The 21,130-nt window shown below is 37.3% G+C and overlaps 1 protein-coding gene across 17 annotated transcripts in view; it reads right to left on the bottom strand.

Annotated features, from left to right (window-relative positions):
- The window catches only part of nbeab (neurobeachin b), a 295,564-nt gene that overhangs the window by 178,487 nt on the left and 95,947 nt on the right, over positions 1 to 21,130 (bottom strand). For all 17 annotated transcript variants that reach the window (XM_082179446.1, XM_082179444.1, XM_082179438.1 and 14 more), the window contains 5 exons: positions 13,922 to 14,119; positions 13,494 to 13,627; positions 12,453 to 12,561; positions 10,965 to 11,117; positions 8,045 to 8,213 (listed from right to left, as the gene is read on the bottom strand). In XM_082179446.1, the coding sequence (XP_082035572.1) occupies positions 8,045 to 8,213; positions 10,965 to 11,117; positions 12,453 to 12,561; positions 13,494 to 13,627; positions 13,922 to 14,119 (763 nt within the window). The remainder of the gene's footprint in view (positions 1 to 8,044; positions 8,214 to 10,964; positions 11,118 to 12,452; positions 12,562 to 13,493; positions 13,628 to 13,921; positions 14,120 to 21,130) is intronic.

The following is a 21,130-nucleotide window of genomic DNA, read 5'->3' on the forward strand; positions in this document are numbered from 1 at the left end:
GGAGTATCAATTCCGATCAATTTAGTGCATTCTTGCTATATATCGGAAGTGGTATTAAAGACATTTACATTGTTACAAATATATTTCTATTTCAAATAAAAACATCGAAGAATCCTGAAAAAAAAAAAATCACCATTTCCACAAAAACAAACAAACTGTTCAATGTTGATAGTAATAATAAATGTTTCTTGAGCAGCAAATCATCATATTATTATTATTTCTGAAGGATCATGTGACACTGAAGACTGGAGTAATGATGCTGAAAATTCAGCTTTGCCATCACAGGAATAAATTACATTTTCAAAGAAATTAAAATAGAAAAATAATTTTAAATTGAAATAACATTTCACAATATTACTGTTTTAAACATATTTTTTATTAAATAAAGCGAGCATACGAGACCCCAAACTTCTGATATACACTGCCATAGATGTTGACAGAGGGTCGTTTGTACTGTATTAACTTACCCAGAACATTCTTTTCAGGGTAAAAAAAAAGGATGATTCTGGCATATAAACTCATGTTATTCACGTAACATTATTAATTTCATATGAAACCCTCTGTCTGGAAGAGTGATGTACTACTTGGCTTCCACATCCACAGACAGCACTAGACAATTTGAATAGCTGTAAGGGTCTTTTCTAGCACCTGGCACTCTTAAAACCAGCATTGCCACTGACCAATAGGTCAAAAAAAAAAAAGGTGAGATTAAGCCCTTATTTCAAAACAAAACAGCATATTTGGCACAACCCATGCTACCTACCCTCTCCACTCACGCTCCATCCCCGCACCAGCCAACTGCAGCGATCTGAATCTGTCTGTATGTGTAATCGAAACCAGGCTCAGGGGTCAACAACACAAAAAAGCTTCAGCAAAATCAGTAATCCAATCCACTACTTCTAAGACAAATTACAGGCTTAATCGTTTACTGCTTTGTGAAGAAAAACATCACGCTCTCTAATTTTACGGTGGAGGGTTTTCTTCCTATTTTATTTTAAGCAAAAGAGAAAAGATGGAAGGAAATTGTGGAGAAGCAAATCGCAACAATCTGTGAAGATTTGGTATTACCGTCACTTTGATAATGAATTACTCTTTCTTCAGGCTCACCAGAATAATTTCAGATTGTGATGAAGACAAAATGGATATCTATAGAACATAACATAGTAATAACACACACACACACACACACACACACACACACACACACACACACACACACACACACACACACACACACACACACATTATAAAAAGATTCTTGAAAAGCCGTTGGCACAGATAATAATATACCATGCATTCGATCCTACAGCTTCCACATGAGCACCACAGCTTGATTGTACTTGATTAGCTTCGGCAATTACTGGTACATACTGTACCACTGGTAGATACCACTGTGTAGATGGTATCAGTTTGGAGCCAGTAAGAATTTTTTTATTTTATTTTTTTATAAATACTTTTATTCAGCATGGACACATCAAATTGATAAAGATGTTTCCATCTAAAAAAAGAATGCTTCTTTTGAGCTTTCTTTTGATTAAAGTATCCTGTAAAAAAAAAAAAAAAAAAAAAATGTATCATGATTTCCACAAAGAATATTAAATATCAGCTTTACATGGTGTTTGAACATAAATGTGTTGGCAGTGTGTGTACACAACCACCCTATAATGGTAAAAAACCAACCCACTCCTTTTTTTTAATCCCCATAAATCATAAGCAGTGTCTCAGAATAAGCAGTTTGAAGTTTATATGCAATGTGATGTCACATTGCACAGGCCCCGCCCACGACTGCTGACGGACTCCACCCTATTGGCAAAGACCCCGCCCTGAGTGAGCTGTACACAGTCCGCCAAGTTTATCTCCTCGCCAGAACATTTAACAACAGCATTTGAGTAAGAAATGTATTCCTATTAAAGCTTCTAAAGTTATTCAATCAAGAGCAGTGAGTTTCTCTTTTGTTGTTTGATTCATATTAACAGCATATATAGCAGTAGGTACTGTATATTACACTGCTTTCACTTTACTTGTTGTTTATGTTCACAGACATAACTGACTTTCTTTATGTGAACTTTGTGTGTTTTTGACAGTTTAAGCGCAATAACACGTGAAAGAGAACTTAGTTTAAAACTCACAGGTCTGACATCCAGCTGTCTGTGCTCGTGCTTCAGATGTGTGCGCTCAGAAAACCATATATCAGAAGTTTAGACTGATATGGCTTTCGATATGGAGTATCGGAGAAACGAGCAGTATAGGCTCTGCCCTCTTCTGGAAAGTGGGGTGGGGAGCAGCAGCTCATTTGCATTTAAAGATACATGCACAAAAACAGCATGTTTTTTTCCCCAATAATAATAAAAAATGCAAATCATAACTATAATTAAATGATTTGAAATAAACATATAATTGCCAAAAATATGATGAAAAAAAACCCCCACTAAGATTTGATTGCACTGTTTTGTGAAAAAGAAAAGTTTAAAGTTTTAAAAGAACCGGATTGTTTCAAATAATCAATAATCAGTATTGTTGATTAAGCTTTAACACACGGTGCTTCAGACTTTGTTAGTGAGTTAACCAACTCACCTAAATGCATCCTATATACTGTAGATACATATCCATGAGCCAAAACATTATGACCATCTGCCTAATATGCTGTTGGTCCACCATGTGCTGCCAAAACAGCGCTGATCCGCCGAGGCATGGACTCAAGAGCCCTGAAGGTGTCCTGTGGTATATGGCACCAATACATTAGCAGCAGATCCTTCAAGTCCTGTAGGGTTGAGAGGCGGAGCCGCTGTGGATCGAACTTGTTGGTCAAGCACATCCTACAGATTCTCAAATGGGTTGAAATCTGGCGAATTTGGAGGCAAGGGCAACACTTTGAACTCTTCATCATGTTCATCAAACCATTCCTGAACAATGTGTGCACAGGGTGCATGATCCTGCTGAATCCTCACTTCCACCAGGGAAAATCATTGTCATGAAGGGATGTACCTGATCTGCAACAATATTTAGGTCAGTTGCAAGTGTCAAATTTATACCCCACATGACTGGCCGGACCCAGGTTTCCCAGCAGAACATTGCCTAGATCATCACACTCCCTCCACTGGCTTGTTGTCGTCCCACAGAGCAATCTGCCTCCATCACTTCCGCAGGTAAACACACGTACACGGCCGTCCACGTGATGTAAAAGAAAACGGGACTCATCAGATCAGGTGACCTTCTTCTACTGCTCCGAGGTCCAGTTATTACACTCACAAACCCATTGTTGGCGCTTTCGATGGTGGCCAGTGGTCATCATAGGCACTCTGATTGGTCTGCGGCAGAACAGTCCCATACGCAGCACTGTGTTGTGACATTCCTCCCATAACCATCATTAAAATTTAAATGGACTTGTGCCACAGTAGACCTTCTGTTGGCTCTGACCAGTCGGGATAGCCTTCGTTGCCCTCAAGCATCGATGAGCCTTGGGCGCCCAACTCCCTGTCACCAGTTTGTGGTTGGTCTCTCCTTGGACACTGTTGGTAATTTCTCACCACTGCTGACCGGGATCATCCCACAAGCCCTGCCGTCTCAGAGATACTCTGACCCAGTCGCCTTGCCATAACAATTTATTGCATCCAACAATACATTTCTCCTGAATCCAACACCTTGATTATGAGAACTGATCTAACCTACCCTGACCTTAATATGTGGCCTTGTTAGGAGATGATCAACGATATTCACTTCACCTGTGAATGGTCATAATGTTTTAGCTTATCGGTGTATATGATATTAATCAAATATTTACACAAAACATGAACTGTTGTATATTCTAAATTACATTAGAATTTCAGAAAATCTAAGTCACATTGTGAATACACAGTTTTAGTAACTGCACTAAAACGTCATCAAAATTATTATTATTATTAACATCAAAATTATATATAAAATGTTTAAAAAATTATAATCTTTGACATTTGGTTCAATTTTGCAACAAAAAAATGTATTTGTCGACTAAAATGAGATGCAGTTTAGTCACAATTAAATAACTGAATATGAATTGAAATATTGACTAAATTTAAAGGATATTTTTGTCACAAGACAAAACTTTAAAACTGGCATTTAAAACTGTGAAAAAATTAAAGTAGCTGTGTATCCTGATGATACAAAATACTTGGTGCTAACCACTAATCTATAGCTCTTAACTCTTTGTTTAATGCGATTTCATATACAGTCACCAAAAGGAATAATTAAGCACATTTATATTTCTCAGTCCCACAGTGAGAGCGCTAGCACACTGAATCTCTGAAATTCTTTTAATCTCTCAGTCTGCTTCTTATTAAAGTCACTGAACAGCTTCATGCTATCTAACATGAATTCCAATATATACCGTACAGTCAATTTATCAATGTAAAACACTATCACAAGGTAATTTTTTGCCTCTCTGTTTTAACAAACCAAACCAAAAAAAAAAAAAATTCTAATATAGTCGAGAGCATAGAACACAGACCCTGACCTCAAAACGAGTGAATAGAGAGAGTATTTGTGAATTATTCAGAGGACATGAAACTCTAAAAGATTCTAGCTGTAGGTGCTTTCAACTTCAGCGGGAAATCATTGCAGAGAGAACAGTGCAAGCTTTGGCATGAGGAAAAAAGAGACAAAACAGAATAGAGGAGAGGAAAAAGAAAGAGTGTGTACCTGAAAGTGTGTTATAAGACAGGAAAGAATAGGAAAACCAAGTATGGTACAGTTAAAAGTAATGGTCTATATAAAAAAAGGCTGTAAAGGGGGGTAAGAGATGAAAAGGAAAGCATATGTTCAACCATGAAAGGCTAGTTGTGAGCTGCCCATGGTGAGTCATGTGAAATTCAGAAGACTAGTTACAGTGTCTCACAATGTGGGTTATTATTACTCCACTGTGCTCTTGTATATCTCTACGGAGAGCGTTTAAAACATGTTTGAAAGGATGGGAAAGAGAAATTGGACCAAATGTCAGAGAAAAGTGCGGGCAGTTCCAAAGCTAGGTTTATTCAAAAGTACTGCTCCGCAGGTGACAGTGTTGAGCTTCATTAAAATTCACTCTCAGAAACTACAGACTGTTTATTAGACCAGGGTGAATTTGATGCTGGTGTCCCTACTAGGGTGCTCTATTTTATATTAATTCCATTAAAAATGTGCCATGTTTGCATCTCTTGTATAATCTAAAACCCTGATTCATGTAATTTAATTATTTTCAAGCAATACATGGTATCAAATTAGTATCAAATATTTTATATTAGTATCAAATTACAAAAAATTATATACAAAAATAAATAAAATAATACAATGTATTAATAATAATAATAATAATAATAATAATAATAATACAATCAAATTAACATGTTTGCAAGTAACAATAAGTGTATGGAAGTAAAATATATATTTAACCATTTTTTCTTACATTAACTTTGGTCACAAGATGAAAGGCAATAAAAAAAAATCAAATAAATACATAAAATGAAATAAAATATAATTATGAAATAAGTATTAACTATACGAAATAAAAAAAAACATCCTAATTTTCTAAATGTAGTGGAGAAACCATGCAGTCACTGCAAAGTAACACTGCAAATTATTTCCAGGTCAATAAAATGATTAAACAATTAATAAAAATAATATATAAATATAAATAATTATTTTACATAATATATTATAGTTCTTACTCCAATTGTGTGCTTTTACTACCTCCGAAAAAGTATCAGTACACCAAATTGTTCTCTATTTGTGGAAAGTGGCAGCTATAGTATGCTGCTTTTTTGGAAGGGCGACATAAAAAAAAAAAAATTGTACCAACATTTGTGAACAAAACCTGACAAAATCTCGAATGTCCTCATTTGTAAAACTGGTATAAAAATTATGTAATTAAAGGTTTTTAATAAATGTAAAAAGTTTTGTGTGATGGCTAGGTTTAGGGCTAGGTTTAGTGTAGGGGACAGAATATACAGTTTGTACAGTATAAAAACCATTACATCTGTGGAATCAGAGTGGAAAGGCCTGAATCAGTGTGGAAAGGCCTGAAAGACATTACCAACTACAAGACACCATCCCCCAGCATCGACAGCAACAAGCATCTTGCGAACGAGCTGAATGTCTTTTACTGTAGATTTGAGACCCCCGATCAGACACCCCATACCCGCCCTGACCATCTCTCTACACAGCCATCAACACCTCCAGCCATCCCCCTCCCCTCCCCCCCTGCACTTCAGATCAGTGAGGATAATGTGCGTCAGATCTTCAGGGAACAGAAGAGAAGGAAAGCACCAGGCCCAGACGGTGTTTCACCAGCCTGTCTGAAAACCTGCGCTGACCAGCTGGCCTCTATCTTCTCACTGATCTTCAACAGATCACTGGAGCAGTGCAAAGTCCCTCTCTGCTTTAAACGCTCCACCATCATCCCAATCCCGAAGAAACCAAAGATCACAGGACTCAATGACTACAGACCTGTTGCCTTAACATCTGTGGCCATGAAGTCATTCGAAAGACTGGTGTTAGCATATCTGAAGGACATCACTGGACCCTTGCTGGACCCCCTGCAGTTTGCCTACAGAGCAAACCGGTCTGTGGATGATGTGGTCAATATGGGACTGCATTACACCCTACAACATCTGGACAAACCAGGGACCTATGCAAGGATTCTGTTCGTGGACTTTAGTTCTGCCTTCAACACCATCGTCCCATCACTGCTCCAGACCAAACTGACCCAGCTCTCTGTCCCTAGCTCCATCTGTCAATGGATCACCAGCTTTCTGACAGACAGACAACAGCTAGTCAGAATGGGCAAAATCACGTCCGACAGCCGCACCATCAGCACCGGTGCTCCACAGGGATGTGTTCTCTCACCACTGCTCTTCTCCCTCTACACAAATGACTGCACCTCTAAAGACACCTCTGTCAAGCTCCTGAAGTTTGCGGACGACACTACTGTTATCGGACTCATCCGGAACGGTGACGAGTCTGCGTACAGACAGGAGGTGGAGCAGCTGGCTCTTTGGTGCAGTTATAACAACCTGGAGCTGAACACGCTCAAAACAGTGGAGATGATCGTGGACTTCAGGAGAAACCCCCCTGCACTCCCTTCACTCACCATCATGGACAGCACTGTGACTGCAGTAGAGTCATTCAGGTTCCTGGGCACCACCATCTCTCAGGATCTGAAGTGGGACACTCACATAGACTCTATTGTGAAGAAAGCCCAACAGAGACTGTACTTCCTGCGTCAGCTGAGGAAATTCAACCTGCCACAGGAGCTGCTCGTACAGTTCTACTCAGCTGTCATCCAGTCCATCATCCAGTCCATCCTCTGCACTTCCATCACCGTCTGGTTTGGCTCTGCTACCAAAACCGACCTCCGTAGACTACAGCGGATAGTTCGGACTGCTGAGCGAATCACTGGCACTACCCTTCCCACACTCAAAGTACTGCACTCATCCAGAGTGAGTAAAAGGGCTCGCAAAATCACTCTGGACCCGTCACACCCAGCACACTTTCTGTTTGAACTGTTACCGTCTGGTCGACGCTACAGAGCACCGAGCACAAAAACAACCAGACACAGGAAAAGTTTCTTTCCCCAGGCCATCTACCTCATGAACACTTAATGTTCCCCTACTGTGGAACAAACATGTGCAATACTTCCCTCAGACATTTCATTATAGCACCTTATAACTTTATATATATTTATAATTTATAATCTTTTATTTTTTTTTTTATTTTTTTTTTTCTATTTTTTTTATTTATACCTATGTTACTTGTCACTTGTCTTGTCACTTTATATTGTATGTGTACTGGAAGCTACTGTCACCAAGACAAATTCCTCGTATGCGCAAGCATACTTGGCAATAAAGCTCTTTCTGATTCTGATTCTGATTCTGAATGTCCCCATTTAGATAGCTAAGTTAACGTGTGTGTGTGTGTGTGTGTGTGTGTGTGTGTGTGTGTGTGTGTGTGTGTGTGTGTGTGTGTGTGTGTGTGTGTGTGTGTGTGTGTGTGTGTGTGTGTGCGTGTGCGTGTGTGTGTGTGTGTGCGTACAGACCCAGGCCTTTGGGTGTGATGCCGCTGGTGTGGGCAGGATTCACAGCCCAGTAATAGTACTTCAGTATGTGCATGATCTGCAGGACGGTCCCCACTCGACGGATGGTGTTGTAGATGGTTGCCGTGCCAATGAACTCTGCCGAAAGGTACGTGTACAGCGAGAGCTGAACCTGAGCAACACAAACACACAAACACAGATATATGGTTACAAAAGGTTACAGCTGCCTTGAGCAAGAATACAAAACTCTGATGATTACTTCTCATCATCCTTCTGTTGTTTCTAAACTGCATTCCAAGATTCCTCATTAAAATTCTGTTTCCCATTTCCATGGGAGCTTCACCTCTGGCACGGCTAGCTCTGCAGGAGAACAGCAGATACGGGGAATGTTTTTGATGAAGCCGAATGTCAAGAGCTACAGTGGTTGGTTTGTCGGGCCTGACTAGTGACAGTGCTGCAGGAGAACCTTGGAGGACAATAAAAAAAACGCTGATGAAAGAATATAACTCATCCAATTACTGGCCACTCATGCAGGAGACTGGGCTCGACTGGGATGATGGGAAGGTAAAAAAAAAAAACATGATGCAACTCCATAAACTCTTCTGGCCTGAGGAGAGAACACTGCTATCCTGTTGAGCTCCCTCCTCACACTCCCTCTGTCTTTGACTTCTTCTCTTTCCTTTCATGACTCCTGCTGTTTTTCTTTCTTACACTTTTCTCTGTCTTTCAGTCTTTGCTTTCTTTTTCTATTCATCTAACCATGTTTACTTTTTCTCCTTCTTATTTTATTTCCATTTGTGACTTATTTCCCTTCCCTCCCCCTTTTGTTATCCATTGTAATCTTTTTTTCTCTTGCTTCTTTCCTTCCATTTTTCTTTCCTTTTATCTCATTCTTCCCCTTTTTTCTTGTCATTCTCTTATTTTTTTTTGCCATTTTCTGCCTTTCATCCACCTTCCTTACGGTTTTTCTTTCATTCTCTTCATTTGTATTTATTTTTGTTCCTGCCATCATGCATCTTTCCATTTTACCTTTCCAGCTCCCTTTATTTTATTCTTTTTGCTTACTTCCTCCACTCTCCTTCCCTTTCTTTCTTTCTTTCTTAGTTTCTTTCTTTCTTTCCATCTAGCTATTTTTCTTCCTTATTTTTAGCATCCCCTTTTTTCTTTTTCTTTCTTTTCCCCTTTCTTTTAGCTGTATAGTTGAACCATTTTCTTACCTTCCATTACTTCCTCTTTTTTCATTGTTGTTTTTTCATTTTCTGTATTTTCTTCCTTCCTACCTTCGTTTTTTTCTTCGTTCCATCAATGATTATCCATTTTTCTCCTTTTTTTCTCCCTTCAATTTTTTTGCTCACTTCCTTCTACCTCTGCCCCTTTCTTTCTTTTCATCTTCCTTCTTTTTCATCTTCCCCACTTCTTTCCTTTTTCTTTCTTTCCCCCTTACTTGTATCTTTAACTTTTTTCTTACTTCCCATTACTTCCTTTATTTTTATCATTCTATTATTTTTTCATTTTCTGTATTGTTTTTCTTTTTCTTCCTTCCATCACTGATTTATCCATTTTTATTCTTACTTTCTTCCTTCTATTTATTTTTATTTTTGCTCTGCACCCTACCTTCCTTCCTTCCTTCCTTTCTTCATTCCTTCCTTTCTTCATTCCTTCATTTCTTCCTTCTATCCATCCTTCCTTCCCCACTTATTATCTCTTTAGAGAGAGAGGGAGCGAGAGAGAACTCCCATTATCTCCCTCCTTTTGGAGCCATGGCAAGAATCCAGTGACCAAAGGTCTTTGTTTTGATCCTGTTTGTGTTTTCGTACCTCCTTTATTTATTCATGACAGTCAGCAGCAGTGCAGAAACTGAAGTGAGCTATACATATTAGCAGCACAGAGCATTGCCTCTTTTAGAAACGCCTCATCCTCTCCTTTATGGGTCATAGCAAAGCAGGGTCAAATTCTCCTTTTTCAGCTTGAACTTCACTCTAAATTTATCAACCATCTGTGACAACAATTTTGTAAAACTTTTTAAAGAAAAACATCACTTTTCTTCAAAGCTGTGACATTTTGGCAGGTGACAAGGTGAATGAGGCAGCAGACTGTGAAGTTCGGTTAAAAAAAGAAAAGAAGCAGTTTAGGAGTAGTGAACAATTCTAATTTAGATGCTTTTTGGCATCTGCTTTTTAGATGACATGCAACTCATTATCAAGAGAGATGAATATTAAAGTAAATAAGATTTACTTTAATATTGCTTTCTTTCTTTCATTAAAGTGTATTCAATGAGAAGGTATAGGAAAAATTCTAAATTAAAAAAAGAAATGTAGGATGGGACTCAATTTTATGGTTTAGGAATTTATTGAATTGAATTTTGAACAATACCTGTTCTTGTCTTGGGACAACTTTGATGAACTTTTTTGATCCACTTCAAATGTTGACAACTGTAGTTGCTTATTAGCATGCATATTAGGGTATTTGCGGTTTATTAGCACTTATCAAGACATATTAATGCCTTATTCTGCATGACCATATTCTACATCCCTTAATCCTACCCAATACCTAAACTGAATTTGGAGTTTATGGAGGCAAAAGTTGTTAATAGTTAATAGTAGTAGTTAATAGTTAGTTAATAGTGAGAATTGGACCCTAATCTAAAGTGTGTCCCGGATTTAAAAAAAGAGAGAAATCTGTGACGTCACCTGAGAAGAAAAATGTTTCAGATGCAGTGCAAGTTGACTCATTTGTTGTTCTGATGTGAACACTTGTGCCTTATGGTTACTTCAGTAAACATCACCGTGTGCTCATCTGACCAGGTCACTACGATCTCCGTGGAACCAGTTCCCATCACAGTGTACTCAGATGCTCCTAATTGCTGTCATGTTTCATGGGGATGTATCTGAGTATCTTCTGGAAAAGACATGACCTTGCTCACCTTCGCGGGTGTGTGGATCCAAATAGCCGCATTGAACAGGATATGGTCGCAGAGTTGTTTGAGGAGAGGTGCGCCGTGGGAAAGGCCATCCAGGTATTTGGCGAAAGACAGGAACTGCTCCAGAACGGCCCTGGTGATGTGCACCCGCGATGACTGAGAAACAATTGTGAGATTTTTGTTAGTTTACCAAACCAACCTCTGATTTTCAAATCAATGAATAAACCAACATTAAACTTGAAGCCATAGTTTGACTTTGTAGCTAAACAAGGACTTTAACTTTGTAGAGACTTTCTGTGTTATTAGTCTCAGCTGGCACCTGAGGTCCAGACAGGTGCGTGGTGGGAGACAGGACTGAGTATAAACGAGACACAAACAGATGGCCGGCTACATGTGAACGGGACGGCAGACAGCGGGATCATTCAGGTGCCGTCCAGCTCAGATTTACAGCTGCTGCTGTTAAATGACAAAGTGAGGCTTTTACTCAAGCGCCAACTTTAGATGGAGCCAATGGTACATTGAGACTATGAAATAAGGACAGCTATGAATGAATAAAGATAGCAAGAGGAAAAAATAATAATGACACTGGGATCATTTGTATGTCATCGCAATAAATGCATGGACAAGGAAGAATATAATAGCGCTGTTGAACCGGCATTCGCAGAGGAAATGCTGAAGTGTGCATTTGTCATTCATCAACCATAATGCGCCTTTCTCCTCTGTCCTAGCAAGTGAATTGTGTGCGTGTTTAAAAAAAAAATATTATTCAGCTCATGCTTACAAAAGCTTGAGTCTATCGAGGTCATGACAACTCCTTCTGAAAGAGAAAATCTTAATACTCTTATAACCATTTAAAGAAAAGAGCAATTCATTGTTAGCTTCATGCATTTAGGTTTTTTTTAAAGGTGCAGTTTGTAATATTGACAGCTAGTGGGTGAAATGGGTACTGCAATTCAAAATATTGGAGAGAGTTGTTCCCCCGCCCTCTCCTCCACAGACTCGACGCTCGTGCGGGTTGCCAGATTGGGGACACGCAATAGGAACAAGCACAATTGACAATGGAAAGTTGATCAGCTAATGTATTTTTATTGTTTGCATATTTAAAATCTGTGATCTCTGACCTAGTATGTTTGCTGGCTTCCATGGCTACAATACGCCAACTGGCAACCTGGAGTGTCTTTTTGTTTTTCGGAGGAACAAGTATTTGGATTTAGCATGTTTAGCACTAAATCTCTGCAAACATATTATGGTATTTTTATGCTTTAGTATATTGCATACAGCACCTTTAGAATAGTATTTTAACCAGTGTTAAAATATCTTCTCCTAACCAATGCTCTGAGTCGTGGAACAATTTGGGAAAATCTGCTTGGAAACCATTATTTTTGCAATTCCGTTTGGTGTTGCTAACAGCACAAAAATGTCAGACTTCAGCTTTAACCAATCTAAATTATATGTAAGAAAATGAAAAACAAAAGAAAACAGTCACATCACCTTTTCCAAGAGGTATCCAATCACCAGGAAACCCTTCCCACCAAGCATCTGCTCTTGCATTGCCACTGAGCTCTTGAGAAGCTCCATCAGGAAGGCCAGGAGAGTTGAACTGCACCAAAACATCTTATTACACAACTTTATTGGGTAACCGCTGCTTAAGATTCAAGATTAAAGACTTGTCGACCAAATATTAATGGAAAGAATGGCAAGAACATTCTGCACTTGATGCAATTGGTTGATTGTTAAGATTTTTGTATCAGCCAATATTGGATATTTAATTGTGCATCATCTAAAGCTCACTAAACGTTAATCTTTAATATATATATATATATATATATATATATATATATATATATACATTTCATAACACCTTCAAATGTAATCTTTAACCATTTTCAAAATTAATTTTTAATTTTCATATTGAACATTATAATGTTGAGATGTCCAAATTCACTTGTGGCATTTAAAATTAGTGTTTTTATTGTTTAGTGTTTTATTTTGACCAAATAGAATTTGAATATCTGCCATTTGCTGTTTTTTGGCCTTAACATGAAAATAATAATTAATATTATTCACTATAAAGTTCATTTTGTGCATTTATTTGATCAAATGCACAATAAAAACAGCAATATTGTGAAATATTTTTACAATACAAAAATCAACATCATCTATTTTAATATATTTTAAAATGTATTGTATTCCTGTGATAGCAAAGCTGAATTTTCAGTATTCATTACAGTTTTCATTGTCACATGATCCTTCAAAAATAATTCTAATATACTGATTTTGTGCTCAAGAAACATTTCTTATTGCATGTTTTATCAAAATTGAAAACAGTTGTGCTTTTCAATATATTTTGTGGAGATTATACATTTTCTTCAGAATTCTTTGATGAATAGAACAGCACTTATTTGAAATATAATTATTTTGTAACATTATAGATCTAGTTACTGTAACTTTTTATCCATCTATCCTTGCTGAATAAAAGTATTATTTCTGACTTTCTGACCCCAGACTTTTGGTGGACATAATGTTACTTACCACACTGTGGTTTCCACCTGGCTTTCATTGTGCTGATGGAAATCCAGCTGTGCAAAGAGAGGAAACAACACCTGGATACCGCCAATGGAGTGAATGGCACTATGAATGGAGTGTGTAACGATGGCCTTAACATCCTTATAGAAACAGAAGGGGGAAAAAATCACATGGATTAAAGAGTAGTGATCGATGCATTCAGTAATGAACTTTTTTGCCATTTACTTTTTTGAAAGTACCGACTCACATTAACCACTGACTAATCTCTACAAACAATTACCATTGAATGGCAAACACTGACATTATCCCATGGTGTTAGCTAAACAACGCAGCATCTGATTAACATTTGGTGACATTACTAACCATTATGCAGTTTATTAAGGATTAAGAGAGTAGAAATGAGTCTTAAAGTGTTAAGCAGACATTAAATGTACCTGTAGCATTAGAGCGTGAGGCGAATGCACGAAAATGGACGGGTTTTCTCTGGGCGAGGACTCCAGGCAGAGCTGAGCGTCTGTGGCTTTGGCGTTGTAAGTGAAGGAGACGCTGTTTGCTAACTTTCCATCGTACAACACTTGTTTATGGTGGTCAGCCAGATGGATATCGCTTTCCGATTTAAATTTAAAGGTGCTCTAGGGAGGTATAAAAAAAACAAGATAAAGACACAAAATAAGAGAAGTCTAGACCAACACAGAAAATCTCAGATGAAAATCTGGTCTAAATGACGCAATATTCACCTCTAAAAGGTGCCTAACAAAGTGAGACATGTTGGTGAAGGTGAGATTATTAACTAATGATTGTATTATCACAAAATGCATGAAAATATCACAATGTATATTTAACAGTAAATCTATGTAAATCATATTATTCCGTGCACTTATTAAAGGATTTACTATTCCTGGAATGAAAATGAGAAGAATCTTTTTATGTAGTGATTAAATCTTATCCAAAGTCGTGGGAGCGCGATGAATAATAAATGAGCTCGGTGACATGAAATAATCATGAAGATGAAGTAGGGGCGATATGGGAATTCCCCAGCTGATTTATCATTCATGAGGTTGTTTCGTGTGCTGTCAAATCAAAGGCCCGCAGCCCAGCACCTGCAGCACATCCCAGGTGATGATGTCATCCAGATGTGACCTGCTCCAGACAAGTGCTAACTGTATTAACTTGCAGTGAGCAGACAATGATAATAAGGCATTTTTAGAAAACCAACTCCCTTTCTATCAGAAGACATGTACTTGACAACACTTTCATGTACAAAAGCAATGTTTATAGTTTGTCATGTGACCAGATAACAGATATACATTTGCGCTTATGTGGTTTTCAATCTATGCACACTCAAGGGCAGCAAACTTTCTTTTCCCCACAGATATAGGCTACATAAAAACATGGGCTATGTTCAAAATCGAATACTAGTGCATTACGTACTGCATACGGTATATCGGTATTTTTGCTATATAAATACTATTGCTATAGTTCAAATAGTTGTAGTGCACTACATTTTGTTACATGATATCTTTGCAATCAATTAATTCATTATTTCAATAAATATCATCTAGTTTACTTAGCATTTTTTAACAAATCTTAAGTAAACTGTCCTTCAGCTAACTCAATGATTAAAAAAGGAGATGTTAACAACTCAGAAACAATCTACCTGGCCCTTTGTATTCATATTTCATTATTCATGTACTAACTGTTCAGTGTCTCTTTAAAGATGTAGGAGGGTGTAACCTGTTGTCATTAAATAGATTATTACCTTGCGGATACGGTTTCTAAGGCAATAAACCTGATATATATATAAAAATAAAATAAAAAAAACGATCTGTGAGCAAATAAATACAGCATTATATAGAAACAAGTATGTCTGTTCAGCTTATGTTAGCTTTAATGTTATCTTTATTCTATTCAAAATAAAGAAAACAGACAGGAAAAAAAGAGGCTTCGATGATCTTTTATTTTGACTTAAAAAGATAAATTGTGTTTGGTTTTCTCTGCTGAACAGATAGCATAAATGCAGAGGTGTCAAGTAACGAAGTACAAATACTTCGTTACATTACTTAAGTAGACATTTTGGGTATACTTTACTAATTATTTTTCAGACGACTTTTTACTTCTACTCCTTACATTTTCACGCAATTATCTGTACTTTCTACTCCTTACATTTTAAAAATAGCCTCGTTACTCCTAGTTCATTTCGGCTTGTTTTCATTCCGTCTTGTCGTCGTCAAAAAAAAAAAAATTGGCCAATTACACAAACGGTTAATAGATCTGAGTCCCGCCTCCTGAACACACATCGCTAAACTGATTGGCTTTGTGTTTTCTTTCTAACTTGTGAGAGGCTGTAGTCACATTTGGTTGTGCGAAGCGCCAAAACTTCTCCGAGTCACCTAGATGCGGTAAGCGAGGGAGAAATCAACAGTTCTGTGCTCAAGAATACGGGGCAAATCGCGTCAAATATTGATTTGGGGACAGACGTTTTTACAATATAATGACAATCGTAACATAACACTAACATAATCGTTAGTGTGTGAGCGAGTGAGCGAGAGAGAGAGTGTGAGTGTTGTGTGTGTGTGTGTGTGTGTGTGTGTGTGTGTGTGAGCGTGAGCGAGAGAGAGAGAGAGAGTGAGTGAGTGAGTGTGTGTGTGTGTGTGTGTGTGTGTGTGTGTGTGTGTGTGTGTGCAACTCTACATTATAGGGTCAAAATATCCCCACAAAGATGTCAATATTCGAAATCCTTGTCCTTTTTTTCTTTCTTTTTTTTTCCAGAAAACAGCTTATAAATCAGACTTTTGTTTTTTGAAAATGTAAAAATGTAAAAAAAAAGGTTAGTCTATAGGGGGGTAGAATACACAGTTTGTTTGTACAGTATAAAAATCATTCTATGGAAAGTCCCCATAAAACATGAAAAAATAACATTGCTTGGTCTGTTGAAGGCTGGTCTTGTTGAAATGAGAGGCCTGTTGATCAAATCATCCCAGTCTCATCAGCTGGACTGAAAGAAGTTTCAGTGCTCTTAGGACACTGAAAACATGGCTCAGAGGTCACAAGCAGAGCCGGATTAACGCAAAGGCAAACTAGGCACGTGCCTAGGGCCCGATTGGCGGGATGGGGCCCAGACAGAGGGAAAAAAAAAATAAAAAAAAATAAAAATTATAATAAAATGTACAATGTGAAGATGTTTATCTTAACCATAGACTGTTACATTACTGCAGTTAAACCAATTAATGTGTCCGTTACAAAGCGGGTGCCGGCTTCTGAAAGTATGTGTAACGAACGCATCCATCAGGTGCTGCGAGGCAAAAGCCTAATAAGCACACAAAGAAGCACAGCTCATAATGCAGGTGTGTGAGTTGTCGTCATCTATTTTGGAGTGATTGCAATGTATTCTAAATATAAACTTGTACTGTAGACCAGCGTCATTTCTGGAAAAATCATTCACCGCTTTATTACGAGTTTAAAAGAGCGCGAGCGTCATTAACGTGCCCAGACGCGACGCTTTGAATTTGCGCGTACAATGAATAACATCGCGTCGGGAGCTGACTAGTAAAAAAGCTACAAAATTAAAAGACAAGTTAAAAAGCCAACACACTATACAACATTTTTAAATGTTTCAAATAAAGGATCTCATATCTATGGGTCTATCTTCTAAATTCTGCTGATGATTAGATTATACCCTGACATTACGCCAATAATATCAGTTTATATATTTTTTTCTGCTCAGTAGCGATCGTGTCTTTCTCTTCCACTTGATTTATGTATAGCATATTTAAGGTAGCAATGCAATATAAAAGCACTTAGTGGGATTCTGGAACTGTGAATAAATTGAATAAAACAGCAAAATAACAACAACAACAACATCTTCATTAAACAAAAAAGAGATTACCTTAGATAAAGTTTGATTAATATGTACCGGTAAAAGTCTGGACCCATTACTATTTTTAATGTTTTTGAAAGAAGTTTCTTATTATGCTCTACAAGCCTGCATTTATTTGATCAAAAATACAGAAAAAAATAGGAATATTCAGAAAGGATGTGTTAAATAGGCTATATAAAAAGTGATAGTGAAGACTTTTTTAAAACAACTTTTTAATAATCAAAAATCCTGAAAAAAAGTATCACAGGTTATAAAATAAATATTAAGCACCATTTCTAACATTTGATAATAAATCAGAATATTATAAAGTTTTCTGAAGGATCACGTGACACTAAATTCAGCTTTGCGTCACAGAAATATAAAGTATAGTAAAATAGAAAACCATTATTTTAAATTTTAATAATATTTCACTAGCCTATATTATTTTTCTGTATTTTTTATCAAATAAATCCGGCTTGATGAGCATAAGAGACTTCTTTCAAAAACATTAAAAGTGTTTTTTACTGTGTAAGTAAAAATATACTGCTTTTAAAATTAAATGTTGTATAAATAAAAAAGGTTAGGAATCATATTTGTTTCAAGTGTTTTTTTATTGGGGGTGGGGGGCCTCCAACATGAATTTTGCCTAGGGCCTCCTAATGTCTAGAACCGGCCCTGGTCACAAGTGACACTTGACAGTATTGCTGTGTGTTGTGTCCAACAGGACAAACTGGACAGTATTGATGTGAAACATATGCCAACAGTTCATTTCTGTTAAATGATTAGTTCACTTAGTTAAAAATGAAAATTCTGTCATCATTTACTCACACCTCGAGTTGTTTCAAACCAGTTTCTTTCTTCTGCTGAACACATAAGAAGATATTTTGAAGAATGTCGATAACCAGATAGTTGATGGTAGCCATTGACTTTTTTCCTACTATGGAAGTCAATGGGGTCCATCCACTGTCTGGTTATCGACATTCTTCAAAATATCTTCTTTTGTGTTCATCAGAAGAAAGAAATTCATACAGGATTGAAACAGTTTGAGGGTGAGTAAATGATTTTCATTTTTGGGTGAACTATATCACTTTAATGAAAGATGCAGACATGTGTTTGGCCTCTTCAAAAAGCAAGGAACAAGACAGTATTGCACTATTGCATTGCACTATGAGCGGAGTAAAGTTAAGTCTCTGTTAAACTGCCACCATGTCTTTATTAGTTATTTGTAACATTACAGAATTAATTAATTTACGTATTGTTAAGGTCAATATAGACTAAAAACCTTAATACATTATCCTATTAGTTTCCTGATTCCTCCGCTTATTTAGCTTATTTATTTAGAAAATTAATTTTCTATGGGCATATATATGGCTGAAACAGGTAGCCTAGTGCATCATCCCACATTTTTCAACATCAACATTTTAATATAATTATAGTCAAATATGGCCTTTAGAAAAATGTGTTTTTTTGAGGAGCTGGGGTAGTGCACTATATAGGCCCCTGTGGCGCGGCCTAAGCTTTTGTCCTTAATGGCATTTTTTTCCTTACATTACTTTTACTTTTATACTTTAAGTAGTTTTGAAACCAGAACTTTTATACTTTTACTTGAGTAAAAAGCTTGAGTTGATACTTCAACTTCTACAGAAGTATTTTTAAACCCTAGTATCTATACTTCTACTTGAGTAATGAATGTGAATACTTTTGACACCTCTGCATAAATGTCACCTGTTGCTGGTCAGGTTTCTGCTGCAAACATATGATGTAGCGCAAAGCAAATCTCAAAATATATCAGATTGACTGGGAAAATAAATATCACAGCAGGTTAATACATGGCGACAGTGTGCAAAAAAGTTGAAAGCACTGCTTCACAAAAAAAAAAAATTATCTGACAGGATGCTGGCGTAGCGTCTAATACACTTCTGAAACTGATGAAGTCATGCTCACATGTTCTCGCATAGTGAGACTCTGCAGTAGTAACAGAGCATATGTCTTACATGACAACAGGGAGGAAGACAAAGTCAGGGACTGTCTGACAAAATATATTATTTAATTATATATCATCATAAAAGAATAATAATCAATGACGATAATAATAATAAATGTTTTTTGAGCAGCAAATCAGCATATTAGAATGATTTCTGAAGGGTCATGTGACCATAGATATGTATACATAGATTTCACATTCGACCGCTCCATACACGCCAACATGTCCGCCATCTTGGAACGGTCAACATTTCAGATTCTGTCGTCACTCATAGTAAAAAATTCAATGAGTTTTCCAAGATTCCAAAACACTGCATAGAGATTTAAATTTCCAGAGAAATGGGATAACCTTCACAGGTTATTATTGTGTTTTTAAATGCATTAACTCATTACAACAGGTTTTTATACTATGGTAACTTTTTAATGTCGTGCTAGATAATGCCTTCGTCTTGTTGTATTGTATTAGTTTGGCAAAATCATCTGCTGAAATCTATTGCAGATATAGATATTCATACATGCGTCTAACTACGGTTGCAGACGCTCAGTCAACTTGCTCTCAAATGTTCACAGACTGGCTTGGACCGTTCCAATATGATGGATGACTTACATATAGCGGGCCATTGAAACAGCCACTAATGAGGCATGTACGTATATATATATATATATATATATATATATATATATATATACTTTAAATATAAAAATATCTAAAAATATAAAACTTATATAAATTGTATTCATATTTTACGACATCATTGTTTTTTTTACCTTGATTAGCATAAGAGACTTATGCTCCAAAAACATAAAAACATATTCTTCCAAACTGAAACTGCTAATCTGAGACCAAACCTGTTTATTTTATCAAGGCATTGAAGACAAGAACACAAGTAAATGTGTCTGACTGGAGCTCAGTGTTTCTAGGCAGCAGCACATGACGGTAATCGGGTCATCTTCAGATCAGTCACATAAATCCCTGGAGACTGTGAGTTTTCAGCCTGCCACAGCCCACTGTCTCTACGTATCCAGGCAGGTACTCTGCTAAAAGGCTAAGAAGGCTATGGACCTAAGGGAGCTGACACATTACAGTCAACAGAACAAATAATGGTGTCAGTGGTTGTTGAGGGCAGGAAGCCAAAGTCAGGGAAGGGTAGCAAAAAAAAAAAAAAAAAAAAAAAATTTATTTCAGCTAATATGGTTTGAGAACACTGGGTCTCATTCCCAACGCATGCGTAAGCACAAATTTGTCCATGAAATCTGCCTATGAACATTTTCACAAACAAATCATGATTCACCAAAAACGGTCGTACTAAAATTAATTTTAAATTTACGAAGAAAAGCTGCATTATAGCTTCAACTGTGAGGTTTCTCGGAATAATGAAAATATACACGTATTTACAGCTGGCTAATGAGAGGTCTGTAATCTGGGTCTGTATAAAAGGTGTTTATTGTGTTTGAACTGGTTTTGTGGTGCAGGTGAGGACACATTTGAGCTGCACGCACTGCAGTCTGAGCTGGAAGCTGTTGAGAAACAGATCCACAACCTTTTATTGAGACAGGCCGAGCTGAGAGACCGGTGTTTGGCTCTTGAAACATCACGCGCCGATGCACACAAATCAGTGTTTAACGTTACTAACCCGCTGACTCCGACCGCGTCTACTCCGTGCGTTCCTCAGCATCGGTCGCAATCAGCCATGGTCTCGTTCACTCCGGCTCCAACACGCCACCACGAAGCCTGGGTGGTTCCGCAGCGGAAGACGCGAGTCAGGTTTAGACCAAGACTTTCTCCGACCCTCCCGGTTTTCGA

Source organism: Leuciscus leuciscus (genome assembly GCF_965113295.1).
Source record: "Leuciscus leuciscus genome assembly, chromosome: 9".
NCBI lineage: Eukaryota > Metazoa > Chordata > Actinopteri > Cypriniformes > Leuciscidae > Leuciscus > Leuciscus leuciscus.